At 49.8% G+C, this 13,829-nt stretch overlaps 1 protein-coding gene across 1 annotated transcript; it reads left to right on the forward strand.

The window, feature by feature from the left end:
• The first annotated feature begins 6,139 nt into the window (after positions 1–6,139).
• Positions 6,140–11,644, forward strand: DRD3 (dopamine receptor D3). Its single transcript, XM_026657412.1, has 5 exons — positions 6,140–6,246; positions 7,554–7,696; positions 8,189–8,385; positions 9,441–9,780; positions 11,448–11,644. Exons 1-5 carry the CDS (start codon positions 6,188–6,190, stop codon positions 11,642–11,644), a joined length of 936 nt encoding a protein of 311 aa, XP_026513197.1. The 5' UTR covers positions 6,140–6,187.
• The last annotated feature ends 2,185 nt before the right edge of the window (positions 11,645–13,829 follow it).

Here is a 13,829-nt window from a genome sequence, read left to right on the forward strand (position 1 = left end):
CCTCTGTCTGCAGCCCTGTGTAACACACAAACCAACCCACCGGGCAGCGTGTTTTGCAAACACGTGGAGCCAGAATGGTAAGGGGAGTCGGGGGGGGGGCAGTCAGGGAGCGGGGGAGTGTTGGATGGGTCCCTGGCCTCCACCTGCCACCCCCCCTCCGCGCATCCCCCCCCTTGACCCCCCCCCGCCTGCTTGTACTGCCAGAGCCAGCAGTAACTGCTGTCTGCTGCCCCCGGGTCCTAGCGTCCCCCATCCACTAATGGGAAGACAGGCTGCCCTTACCCTGCCCTTCCACCCTAGCCCTGAGCCTCTCCAACGCCCCAAACCCCTCAGCCCCAGCCCTCATCCCACCACACCCTAATCCTCTGCTCCATCCCTGAGCCCCCTCCTGCATCATGAACCCCTCATCCTCAGACCCACAGCCCTCACCCCTGCATCCCCTCCTATCCCCAAACTCCCTCCCCCCTCCCCACACACCCCCTCCTGCCCTCAAACTCCCTCCCAAAGCCTGCACCCCCTCCCTTTGCACCACTTCCCACCCCCAAACTCCATCCCAGAGCCTGCACCCTTCACCCCCTCCTGCACACCCACCCCCTGCCCCAGCCCAGAGCCTGCACCCAGCACCCAAACTCTATCCCAGAACCTGCACCCCTCCTGCACCCTAATCCCCAGCCCAGGACCTGCACCCCAGAATTCCTCCCCCCTCCCAGAGCCTTAGGCAGGTGGGGGGGGGGGTTCTGGGCACCACCAAAATTTCTACAACCCTGCCACCCATGTGAGTGGATAAGGGTTGGGGCAGTCAGGGGACAGGTAGGGTTCTAGGGGGGCAGTTAGGATAGGGGGTTCTCAGCAGGGGGCAGTCAGGGGACAAGAAGCAGGGGGGGTTGGGGTTCTGAGGGGGGCAGTCAGGGGGTGGGAAGTGGGAGGGAGTGGATGGGGTGGGGCAGGGCTCCCCCCCCCCCCAGTGTCCTCTTTTTTGATTGTGGAAATATGGTAACCCTACTTATGACAAACTTGTAATGAGTTTTGTGTTTGCATCAAACTATGAAGCTAAATGCCCTTTTTGTGATTCTTTTGCAAAAGTTTTCTGTATTGTCAACTTCACACATTCAAAAAATCATGACTTTGGTCTCAAAATATCATGACATGGGCTTACAAATTTAGATTTATAAAAATAACTTGTAGGGTCTTTGTTTTCTAGTTTCATAGCCTTTATGGTTCAGGGTTTCAAGCTTTTCTCCACAGCCATGAGGGCTAGAAACCTAGCTTTCATTAAAACAAAAAACAAAACAAAAAAAAGTTAGATTCTCACCTAATCATGAGTACTTGTGGCACCTTAGAGACTAACAAATTGTGTCTCCAGGAGATACATGATTAGGTGAGAATCTTAGCTTTCAAGAAAAACACCAGATAGCACAATACATCACCACATTTTGCACAGCTCTGCTTCTAACCTGCTTACACATCTCTGGGAATGCTGGCATGAAACAAACAGTAACTAATGAATAACAACGAGTATTTCAGATACTGGGCAGTAGGACCATAAAGGGGAGCTGAACAGATGCTGAATGCTTCATTCACTCAAGCACATAGTTTTTGGTAATTAAAAACATTAGTAAGCAGCAGAGTGGTCTCATTTCAGAGAATTGCCTCCTCGTTTGCTTTCTGCACTTTCCACACTGCCTGTTGCCTTAGAAGCTGAGATTAATAACAGTGCCACTTACTGACTGACCTTGCATGAGTGTTCCTGAGGTGAGGAATTGTACACCTTTGATTGCCCATGGTGTGGTAGGAAGCTGCTTTCATGACACCCTCATCCTCTGCTCCAGATGTCATGCACCACTTTCTGTAGGCCCAGGAAGGCTGGATGCAGACTGGGGATAAGAGGGGGAGCACATCATTCCACACTTACCCCACAGGAAATGAGGAGGAAAATTATTACACTCAGATACTGCATTAGTTTTCCTGCAGAGCCTCTCTGCTGTGATGCATCCTCTTACAGGGAAGCAGCTGTCTATTGAGGAGTCCTTGAAGCCACACTCTCAGGAAGCTGGGGTAGGTTGGTAAGGAGCCAATGCAAATGCCTGGCTGATATCCAGGAGCCACTTGGATTCCAGGAAATCTGCAGAGTTTGGAAGCTGAACCCCCAGTTCCTCTGCAAAAGGAGGGCAAATCCAACCTCCTGAAATCAGAATTTGGATTCCTCCTTACTCCTCCCCACAGGTTTTCCCTCTGGAGGATAAAATCAGGCCCTGGCAGTAGCTCACTCTGCACCTTTGATTATACTTAGTTGATGGAAGGGATGCTTCTTTCTGGTTTCTCTCCTCCTACAAAGATCACTATGGCAGCAGGAGCTGGGAGCAAGACCTCATGCCATCCCAATAGCTGGGAAACAGAGGTGTTTGTTACAGACATAACATGCTCCTAGAGGTAACATTTTCATTTCAAAAAATGAATTTGGTTTTATTTTTTGAAAGTTCCCCTCCCTTTGCCAGCATGGAAAGAGGCATGTGTGTTAAGAAGCACGCTGTGGACAGCCTTACCTAATGGTCAGGACAGGAGGCTGGCCTAATGGCTGAACAGGGGTGATCAGGCCTAGGGGCCAGAACCCAAATGAGGAGTCAAGTTACCAAGTCCAGGGAACAAGCCAGAGCCAGGAAGCAGGGGGCAAGAGTCAGAACCAGAGTAGCAGCAAGGGCAGGAGCAGGAACCAACTACAAAGAGCAAGGAGTAGGCAAGATCAAGACCAGAAACACAGCTGCCAGCATGGAACTGTACTGAGCAGCCAGAGACCCCAGCCTGGTTCAGGTGTTAAGAAAGTGCCTGCTGGAGTTCAACCAATCAGGAGACCAGATTCATTGGCAGACTTGGGGGAGGAGGGGAGAGTGAGTAAGTGTGTGTGTGTGTGACTGAGTGAGTGAGTGAGTGAGAGAGAGAGAGATCCTGCCCCTCTGAGCCTGATATCCAGAACAGGGAGGCTAGTGCTAGGGGACTGGTACTAGCTAGGGTTGCCAGGCGTCCGGTTTTTGACTGGAACGCCCTGTCAACAAGGGACCCTGGTGGCTCCGGTCGACACCGCCAACCGGGCCATTAAAATTCCGTTCAGCAGCACAGTGGGGGCCTGGGGCTAAGGCAGGCTCCCTGCCTACCCTAGCTCCACGCGACTCCCAGAAGCAGACACTAGGTCCCTGAAGCCCCTAGACACATGGGCGGCCAGGGATGCTACATGCACTGCCCCCACCCCTACTGCCAGCTCCCATTGACCGGGAACTGTGACCAATGGGAGATGCAGGGGTGGCGCCTGAGGGTGCGAGGGCAGCGCGTGGAACTGCCCTGGCCGCCCTGAGCCTAGGGGCTTCAGGCACCTGGCAGCTGCTTCCGGGAGCTGCGGTAAGCACTGCTGGGACCCCACATCCTGAACCCTCTCCCGCATCCCAACCCCCTGCCCCAGCCCGGAGTCCCTTCCCGCACCCAAACTGGGAGCCAGCACCCCACACACCCCCAACACCCTACCTCAGCCCTGAGCCCCTTCCTGCACTCCAAACCCCTCGTCCCCAGCCCCACCCCAGAGCCCACACCTCCAGCCACAGCCCTCACACCCCCCACCCCAACCTCCTGCCCCAGCCTGGAGCCCTCTCCCACACACCAAACCCTTCACCCCCCCTCCTGCACCCCAACCCATTGCCCCAGCCGGGTGAATGTGAGTGAGGGTGGGGGAGAGTGAGCAACGGAGGGAGAGGGGATGGAGTAAGTGGGGGCTGGGCCTAGGGAAGGGGCAGGGCAGAGGTGTTCAGTTTTGTGCAATTAGAAAGTTGGCAACCCTAGTACTAGCCTCAGAGACTTTAAGTGCCAGGTTGCTGGTTTAAATGACAAATAGATAACTACTACAATGATGGGCACATCAGAAAAGCCATTAATAGATCAATAGTGTCCAAAAGACTTTAAAAATCCAATTTATATTCAGTATGCTTTTTAGTGGACAGGTGTCCACATCACAGTAACCCCTCCTTGCTGGCAGTTTCAGCACACAGGCCAAGGACTGAATGGAGACTGAACAACTTTTCAGCCCTAGAGTTTGCACCTCCAGAGTCAAAACTCATTTGTTTTCCAGTCATCTAAAAATGGTGTCGGTACAAAAATATAACCACGTCCAGATCTAACACCCTCCTGATCACACCCAGACTTAGAGTCTCCATCACCCACTCAGCTCTGCACCCTAGAAAAAGCCTGGAAGAATGGATGGGCTTTGCACTATGACCTGAAAGTCAACAATTTCAGGCTCCTGTAGAACAACACAGAAAATTACTTCTGGAGTCAAACAGTCCCCCACCCCCACCAGCCCCCTTCCTTATCAATGAGGGGACAGTAAGTCTGAGCACCTCTGCTGATCACAGCTGCCGTGGTATCACCCAGGGAGGGAGGCAGCTGCTGCAATAACCAGCACCCATCCCCTTTAGGGATTAATTGCTTAAATCTGACACATCAAACTGCCCCCAGAAATAAACTGGGAGCCAGTACAGATCACAGAGCACATGGGTAATATGGTCTCTACGAGAAGCCCCAATTCAACAAGCTGGCGGCCACATTCTGCACTTAACTGACGTACCCGAATGGTTTTCAGGTGTAGAGCACGTTGCAATGATCCCGTCTGGAGGGAACAAAGGCAGGGATCACTGTGGTGAGACCCACATCTGAAAGGAAAGGTCGCAACAGCCTGACCAAGTGCTCTTGGTCATTGCTGCTGTCACTGCATTGAGGCAGGTGAGGAGCCTATCGAAACCATGAACTGTGATCCTGAGTAAAAAAGTAGGGCAAATTCCCTCATTCGAAGCAGCTTTTTCTTCCACTATTTCTGTGGGGTGGAAAGGTTGGGGCAGCATTCCTTTCTGCTGCCCTTGATTTTCTGTGGATTAAAAACAAGCATTCTGTCTCCGTGGCTGTCACTCAAATACTTTTCACCAGCACTAGCAACAAATTTATTAGAGGTCCTGTAATGAACAGTTCATCGAGTGCTCTGAACAGCTTAATGATCCTTGGTGCTTTACAACCTAGCCAGTGGAATTCGAGCCTGGCATCAGTGTCAGAGGTGAGTCAGCAACATGAGTCTTCATTAGAAATCTAGGGGAAATGAACGGTCCAAGGAGCTATGGCCTGTTCTTCAGTAACTAATAATCTAGGAGGTGTTCACATCTGACCTTGGTGTGTTCAGAATTCCCAAAGCATCTCCTGTAGATTCAACTTCCCAACACTAGCACTTAAAGAGGACATTACAATCCTGCAACTGGGCCTCCGCACTGGTGCTTAGCTAGGCAAAACAGGCATTTACATGCCAAAGTGTTGAACTGAGCGTATGCAGAATTTGAAAGTCCTCACTAAAATCTGACAGTTGGGCTGAGCATGTGATTTATCCGTCACTAGCCACCTCCATGACATTATTCCATATATTTTACATTATATTTTAAATGTAAATGAAAGGAAACTAGAAATGGGCGCAAACCAAACCCCCAAATTTCACGACCCTGTGAATTTTGGGAAAGTTTGGATCCAGATGTAATATTCACAGTTGGCAGCTCAGGCCCTCCTTTAGAACAAGTGAAATAAGATTTCAGACAAGATTCTGGAGAAGGATCTGTGTGTCATGTGAATATGCAAAATCCCTGGGCAACAGAGTCACTTTCCCAGTTCATTGGCTCTGGAATAATTCCAGAAGCCAAGCTGGGAAACATTCTTAGCCACTCATTTTTTGTTTGTTTTGTCTGTGATTTTCCTTAAACAGAGGAACTGTGTATTACATTAGTTGTAATTCAATTTCTGTGGCAGTCTTCATGCTAAAACGTTGGGGTAGGGGCTGTTTTCTCCTAATTTTCTCACCTTCATCCCCTTGCAGCACACACAAAGCAGTGGAATGGGAATCAGGACTCCTGGGTTCTATTCTTGACCTACTACTGAGAGACTTTGGGCAAATTGCTTAAACACTACATGCCTCAGTTTCCCCCTCTGTAAAAAGGGTATAATAATGCAATATTAATGTTCATACAGTCCTTTTGATATCGTCAGATGGAAGGACCAATAGAAGTGCAATGCATTGGTATCCAGTATGAAGCAAGGCTAATATTTTGAAATTGATGCTCAGGTGACTGGAGGAGTCTGGAATTTCAGCCGTGTCTGCTGCGACATCTTTGTCACTATGGACGTGATGATGTGCACAGCCAGCATTTTAAACCTCTGTGCTATCAGCATTGACAGGTAGGAGCCAAGGAGATTAGCATGAAGCTAGGAGTAGGTCTCGGGACTGGGGATGGAAGGGATAGCAGGCTGGGCCTGCTTGCACAATGGTTGGGTACAAATACCTTGTCTAAATGCCAAAGGTAAAGCAGATATCTGTGAGAACCCAGTCTTTCTTGAAAGTCTCCAGCCACCATCATCATTGTGACTAGTATTGTTGTTGCTACAGTCGTGCCTCCCATGTGCTAGGTGCTGTACAAACACGGAAGATGGCACAGTCCCTGATGGAAAGAGCTTATGCTATAAAAAGGCAGGGAAACAGAGGGTGGGGAAAAGAAGCACATCATACAAGGAAAGTGTTCATGGGATGGTTTTCCATGCCTCGATAATAGAGGGGAAGATTTTCAAAAGTACAAAAGTGAATTAGGCATCTAACTCCCACTGATTTTCAATGGGAGTGGGCACTTAAGTGCCCTTTGCCTTTGCAAGTCTCACCTGTGAGGTTTTAATAAACACAGCTTAAAAGAGAGAGAAAAACTATCTGGATGTGCTCTCCAGCCTTGCCATAGTTTTAACGCACCCTGAAGTGGAGCAGATGACTGGTAACATTGTGGGACTGAAGGGATTAGTGTTTAAATCAATTTGCAGTGAATGTCTGTGGGTGGTGGTGATAGGGATGGTCACAAAACTCGGCACAGACCTCAGGAGGTGCAGCTTTAGGGGGCTGAATTCCCTAGGGTTTGGGAAACTGGGGGAGAAACATATCCTGCCATTCGCCTTCTGCCATGATTCAGAGGAAAGTGTGCAAAGCAAGCCTCGCAGAGGGCCTGGCCCAAAGCCCACTGAAGTTAGTGGGAGCCTTTCCACTGATTTCAATGACAGTATCAATGAGTTGGCTCATACTCTGAGTTTCCAGCCGTATCTGTCATCTTCCCCAGACCTCACGGCATCCAGAGCTGGTAGCCTCCATTCTAGCCTTCTGCCTCATCACTGGGGCAATATCAGCTGTTCATCAAAATCTTAACCTTAGGGATGATAAGTGACCATCTACTTCTCTGTTGTTCCTCTTGCTCCCTTTCCCACCCTGCTTACCACCATTGCAAATCCTTGCTCTGATTATTCAATCTCCTGGGTCTCTCCCTCTCTCTTATATCCACTACTTTCACTACCATATTCCCTGTCTCCCATTCTCTCGCTGCCTTCGCTCCTCCCTGTCAAACCTGGGCCCTTTCTCTCTCTCTCTCACTCTCTCTTTTGTTTTGATCATTGTCTCCTTTCCACGCCTTTCTTCCTCCTCCCCCTCTCTTTGGAGCTGGTTCCTTTCGCAGGTACACGGCAGTGGTGATGCCAGTTCAGTATCAGTACGGCACAGGGAAGAGCTCCTGCAGGAGGGTTTCCATTATGATCGTGATGGTCTGGATGTTGGCATTTGCTGTGTCCTGCCCCCTCCTATTTGGCTTCAATACCACAGGTAACAGCAATTTCCAGAGCAGGAGTGTCTGAGCAGGATTAGAAATGGGGGTCCCCAAAGTTGGCCCAAAGGCCAAACGTGGCCTACAAAGTCTGACAGTCAGAGGCAGCTGCTAAGAACTACAAATCCTGCATCTAAAGAGGAAAAGGGGTTCAATTCACAAGGAGGCCCTATATTTTAGGGCACTCTCCAGTCTGACATTGGACTGTGGCACCTGCTGCTGTTCTAGTGCATTGGTCTGTGCTTGATTAGCTCAGCCTAGACTTTACCCAGAAAGTGGAGGCACTCACATATACAGACAGACAGACAGATAGATAGGCCGAGATGTAACTTGGCATGCTGACCTATATCTCCAGAGCTGCACTTCTGTGACATAGTCCCTAGGCTGCATTAAACACCTTGATGTGCACCAAAACAGCCTTGTAGTTCCTGAAGTCCATAGCAGCCTAACCACTCCCCGCTCTCTTTCTCTCTCTCTCTCTCTCTCTCCAGGGGATCCTAGTGTCTGTTCTATATCGAACCCTGATTTTGTCATCTATTCCTCGGTGGTATCCTTCTACCTTCCCTTCGTGGTCACCTTGCTGTTTTATGTCCGGATTTATTTCGTGCTGAGGCAGAGACAGAGGAAACGAAGCCTCTCCAGGCAGGCCAGCCATAGCATCAGCATCAAAGCCTGTTACACACAGAAAGTAAGACCCAAGTGAACGCAGTCTGAACTGATCAGATGTCAGAGCATTCTCTGCCTCCACCCCCATCCTTTAACCTGAGCCTGGGGAGCCTATTGCTTAGCGCTTTCCATCACTACATAGGAAACCCGGGTTTGACTCTTGCTGCCCAATCTGGGAGGGGTTGGGAGTCAAGGCATTCAGTGCTAGGCGTGAAGGAAGAAAAATACCTCCTGTTGCTCAGCAGAAACACCCCTGGAATAGGGGCTCCAACTAAAGCCTTGCCCAGTCTCAAACAAGGGGATACTGTTCTGGAGCTTGTATCCATATCTCCACTCTCTAAGACCATCACAGCAGAGAAGGGCAAGGCCTAAATCAGTGTTTCTTCAGAGCTGTGACAGAATGACCCTGCAGCATTCTGGCTTTTTTTTTTCTTTTAATTTTTATGGTTATTTTAATGATCAGAGCCTCAGGGATTGCAACCTGTTAAAGCTCTCCGCACCTAGCAGACTCAAAGGGTCAAACAGCTACAGAATTCTGCTTGCTCTGCTCCATATGTGGCTCCACAATATTGCATTAACGTGTGAGGTTTCCTCACAATAATGCTACACTGGAAAATATGCATAAGGGGAGGCAGGGAATACCACTAAGCACAAATATACTCCGAAGTCGGGTGGCTGGGAAGTGGAGGGTTCATATCCAGGGCGCTTGTTCATCCAATTAAAGATAGAGCTAGGGCACAGGCCCTAATTTAGGCTCCTAAGTTCCACTGATATTAGTACAAGTTAGGAGCCTGATCACCTTTAAGGATCTGGGCCTCGGTGCAAAGTAGAGATGCAGGGTTCTAGGTCATCCCACTGTGAGATAGGGGTCAGGTGCAAAGTTCAGCTCCAGCTCCAAGAATGGATCTGGAACCTCCCCAAAGTTTGGGTGAATTTGCATCCTGGGTGTTGATTCAGGCCTACTCCTTGCTGCCAAAAGGGAACAAGAGCTCCCCTGAGTCCCGCTTTACACGTGACCTGGCAAACTGCATTGTTCACCCATAGTTCCTGACATTTCTGTGGATTCCTCCATTTCAGGAGCACAAAGAGAGGAAAACTTTGCACCATGGGCACCAAGATCCCCTCTCATCTCATCTGCAGCTAAAATCCCCAACCCAAGAGCTTTCCCCTGAAAAGAAGTTGCTGACCCCCTCTGACCTGCAGCAGTACTGCAGCTTCTGCCACCAAGCTTCCTTCCCCAGGGCCGGGACCAATGGAAATGAGCTAAAAGAGGAGAGGAGAAGCAGGGAACAGGGCTTGGAGGTGCATAAACTCAGCAATGGCAAAATCTTGACCTCTTTGAAGCTAGTGCACCAGCAGCCCCGGACAGTACAGCTGAGAGAGAGGAAGGCCACACAGATGCTGGCTATCGTTCTGGGTGAGTGAGAAGCATTCTGCTTAACCATCTCATGGGGCGGGTTTCTGTGAGGCTAAGTGTTTGGAAAGTGCTTTGAGATCTCCACATGGAAGATGCTATCGAAATGCAAAATACCAGCATAAAGTAACATAAGGGACTTTTGTAACTGAGGGCCCCAGCTGGTGTGAATTGTTGCAGTGCCACTGAATTCAGAAAGATCTCTTCTTCCGCAGAAGGAAACATTAAGGGACAAGGAAGAGAGACTTAAAAGTTCTGATAATCATCTCAACTTTTGGGTGCCTCTCTAGATAGTGAATTTTTTGATCTATCACTTATTTTAGACCACCACCACCCCAGGTGTAGGTCAATAAGAAAAGTCCCTAAGGGCTTGTCTTCACTCCGGGGTAAGTCGACCTAAGTTACACTACTCCAGCTATGTGAATAACGTAGCTGAAGTTGACGTAGCTTAGGTCAACTTACTGCGGTGTCTACACCGTGCTGAGCTGACAGAAGACACTCTCTGGTTGACGTCCCTTACTCTTCTCAGAGAGCTGGAGTACTGGGTAGGGTTGCCAACAGTCTAATCGCACAAACCCAAACACCCTTTCCCCGCCCCTGCCCCGCCCCTTTCCCGAGGCCACAGCCTTGCCCCTTCTTCCAGGCCCTGCCCCCCGCTCACTCCAATCCCCCACCCCGTAACTTGTTCTCCCCCACCCTCACTCACTTTCACCAGGCTGGGGCAGGGGGGTTGGGTGCAGGAGGGGGTGCAGGGATGCAGGAGGAGGTGCTCTGGGAGGGAGTTTGGGTGCGGGAGAGGGCTCAGGGCTGGGGAGGGGGATCGGGGTGCAGGCTCCGGCCAGGCGGCGCTTATCTTGGGTGGCTTCTGAAAGCGACTGGCACATCCCTCTGGCAGTGGTTACAAGGCAGGGAGGCCAGAGGGTCTCCGCGCGCTGCCCCCGCCTGCAGGCACCACCCCCGCAGCTCCCATTGGCTGCAGTTCCCGGCCAATGGGAGCTGTGGAGCTGGCGCTTGGGTGGGGGCAGCACACGGAGACCCCAGGGGCCGCAGGGAGATGCCGGCTGCTTCCAGGAGTGGCGCGGAGCCAGGGCAGGCAGGGAGCCTCCTTAGCCCTGCTGCGCCGCCGGAGTTTTAGCGCCTAAAATCTCCCGGTTTGGCTGCAGTAGCCTCTGGGAGATCAAGCCTGATTCTGGGAGAGTCCCGGCAAAACCGCAAGGGTTGGCAACCCTAGAACCAGGGTTGATTGCAGAGCACTCTGCCATTGATTTAGCAGGTCTTCACTAGATGCACTAAATCAATCCCTGCTGCCTCGACTGCAACAGTGTCGATCTCCCAGTAGTGGAGACTAGGATGATGCCTCTCTCTCTGTAAATAAGACCACACCTCTCTATTGGTTTCTGTAGTTTAGTGAGTTACATGTGTCTTAAAGAGCAGGAACCAGCCTGAGTTGGTGAACATGTGCATGCAGGGAACATGACTGTGGTGGGTGTTATGAACCTCACTTTACAAAAGGGGAAAATGAGGCATGGAGAGGTGAAGTGACTTGCCCAGTCACACATCTGGCAGAAGAACCCAGTCTGGCATTGGTATAAGTGGGGGCAGAGTTTAGCCCTGAGCAACAGCATTAATCCAAAATCAATATGTTCTCTCATCTCTCCTTTAAACCCTAGGGACATTCGTAGTCTGCTGGCTGCCATTCTTCATGACCCACATCCTGAACACCCACTGCCAGGCTTGTCACATCACCCGGGAGCTCTACAGTGCCACCACTTGGCTTGGTTATGTAAACAGCGCTCTCAACCCCATCATTTACACGACCTTTAACACTGAGTTCCGCAAAGCTTTCCTCAAGATCTTGTGCTGCTGACAGCGGGGGTGGAAGGACAAAGGCTTGATTTAATAGTAAACCCAGGAGGGTGTGGCAGGCAGGAGCTTACTGAGGTAGTTCCATAGTGAGAGGCCACATGGATAGACGCTCTCAGCCATCAACGGGGAGAAAGCTCAGGATCTTCTGTCCCACAAGTCCCAAACGCTTCAGCTAAAGAAGAATCTCCACTGGCTGTTGCTGTATCGGGGTTTCTATCCCCTGCAAGCTGTAGCCACTAGAGAGCAGCCTGATCCCACACACTTCAGCAGGTCAGGCGCTCTGGTCTCTGGAGTGCAGAGCACATACACTGCCCAGTGCAAAACAAATGGGAGCGGGCCAAGTTTGGCTGGCTTCATTCACTGAATCACAAAGCTCCCACTTGGATTCCCTTAAATGCTTAAGGTTTCCTCAAAAGCACAGCTAAAGGTTTTGGGGAGGTGGAGAGCCAAAGAAGCAGCACACACCTCAGTGGCTCTCTAATTCAAACACGAGCACACACTGGAACATTAATCGCAGCAGTGTATCCTCATTAAGAGTTCTCAGGCATCTCTAGCCTTTAGGAATATAGCAGCCACATGGGAGTCTTAGGATCTGTCTACACTGTGATGGGAGGTGTGATTCCAGCACATGTAAACGTACCCAACTAGCTTTAATCTAGGGCTTATCTACACACACATTTCATTTGCGGCAAGCTGGGGTGCGACTCTATCCCACACAAGCCTGCCATGGGTTAACTATACATGGGGACCCTGCTGATGAGCCGGGACTAGATCAAAGCATATTAATGAACTATTAATGCATGTCAGCAGGATCCACACAATCGGTTTGTCCATGGCAGCCTAGCGCAAGGTAGATTCACAGCCCAGCTTGCCACAAACAAAATGTTTGTGTAGATGAGCCCCTAGCTAACATGAGTACCAACAGCAGTGAAGTTGTGGCAATATGAACCTAAGTGTGCACTGGCTGCACAAGTAAATACCCAGGGTGGGCTTGTACAACCTGCACTGAAGCTGGTGTTACTGTGGCTAGTATGATGCAAGTTAGATTAAAGCTCATCTGGGTCTGTCTACATGTGCTGCACTCACACCTCTGACTGCAGTGTAGCCATATCCTTAGTCTCCGTGCATATGCTTTAAGAACTTACTCATCCTTTCGTTGCTGGTTTCTCTCACCGTGGAAAGCACATTGCTAACAGCGGGTGGTGTTTGTACTGTCTTCTTGATGAGATGTCAGGAATGTGCCCACTGGGGTGTATAAGAACAAGAGAGAAATTGCTCCCCACAAATCTACCGATGAGACTAAGTAAGTGAGATAGTAAATAATGTACAGAGGAACCAGTGTCCCCATGTTGTCTCCATCGAGGGGTTGACCTCTACAATCAGTTCAGTTTCAGTAGTTAAAAGACCACAATCCAAGCACTCAGATATTACAGAGCAGTGTAGTATGAAAACCTAGACAGAGTGGATAGAATAAGCCATTAAACCAGATCAGGGGCCAGATCCTCTGCTGGTGTAAATCAGCATAGCTCCACTGAAGTCACTAGCACTATGCCCATCTACATCAGCTGAGGATCTGGTCCTAAGATCTGCCTGTAGGTTTCAAAGCTTAGGTTGTTCTTTCACTCCTAGCAGTGATATCATTCACTTCACACAGCCTCTTTGCTGCTGGTACCTTTTTGTTGTTTGTTATATATAAACGCATGTGACTGTGCCTAAAATTACTTAATTTTAGAATCAGTTTTGATGATGCCACCATAGTCTAGCTTGCATAAGAGTCTGCTGTGTTGATACTTCAAGCAGGAGGGGTTATTGTTCCCTTGGTGAGATTTGTATTAGTAAATTAGATTGTGTCAGCAGAAGCTCACCAGGTTGCCATATGTATAATGTTGCCTTTCCTCCTAACCCAAGGATCAGCAATAAATTGGCAACTAATGATCTACTGTATATGCTGTCATCTCTTAGGACCATTAAACAAGCGATATTGATTCGGACTCCACTATAATATGGGTGACAGCCACATATTTCTGTCTTCTGCCAAGAGTGGTCTTCTTGCTGCCTAGCTGCTATACAGGAACCAATAGCTAGAAAGAGACATAGGTGGAGGGAGGTGACCACTGTTGAAGGGTTTATCCTACTAGTCCCTGACCCATTTGACTGCTCTATTCACATTGCTGTCCCTCACAAGA

Source organism: Terrapene carolina, unplaced genomic scaffold (genome assembly GCF_002925995.2).
Source record: "Terrapene carolina triunguis isolate 2854851 unplaced genomic scaffold, T_m_triunguis-2.0 Scaffold242, whole genome shotgun sequence".
In the NCBI taxonomy this organism is placed as follows: Eukaryota; Metazoa; Chordata; order Testudines; family Emydidae; genus Terrapene; species Terrapene triunguis.

Coding starts and splice junctions, on each gene's coding strand:
- DRD3 (XM_026657412.1), top strand. CDS start 6,188: ATGGACGTGATGATGTGCACAGCCAGCATTTTAAACCTCTGTGCTATC. Junction 8,386..9,440: donor AAGCCTGTTACACACAGAAA/GTAAGACCCAAG, acceptor CCTCCATTTCAG/GAGCACAAAGAGAGGAAAAC. Junction 9,781..11,447: donor GATGCTGGCTATCGTTCTGG/GTGAGTGAGAAG, acceptor TTTAAACCCTAG/GGACATTCGTAGTCTGCTGG.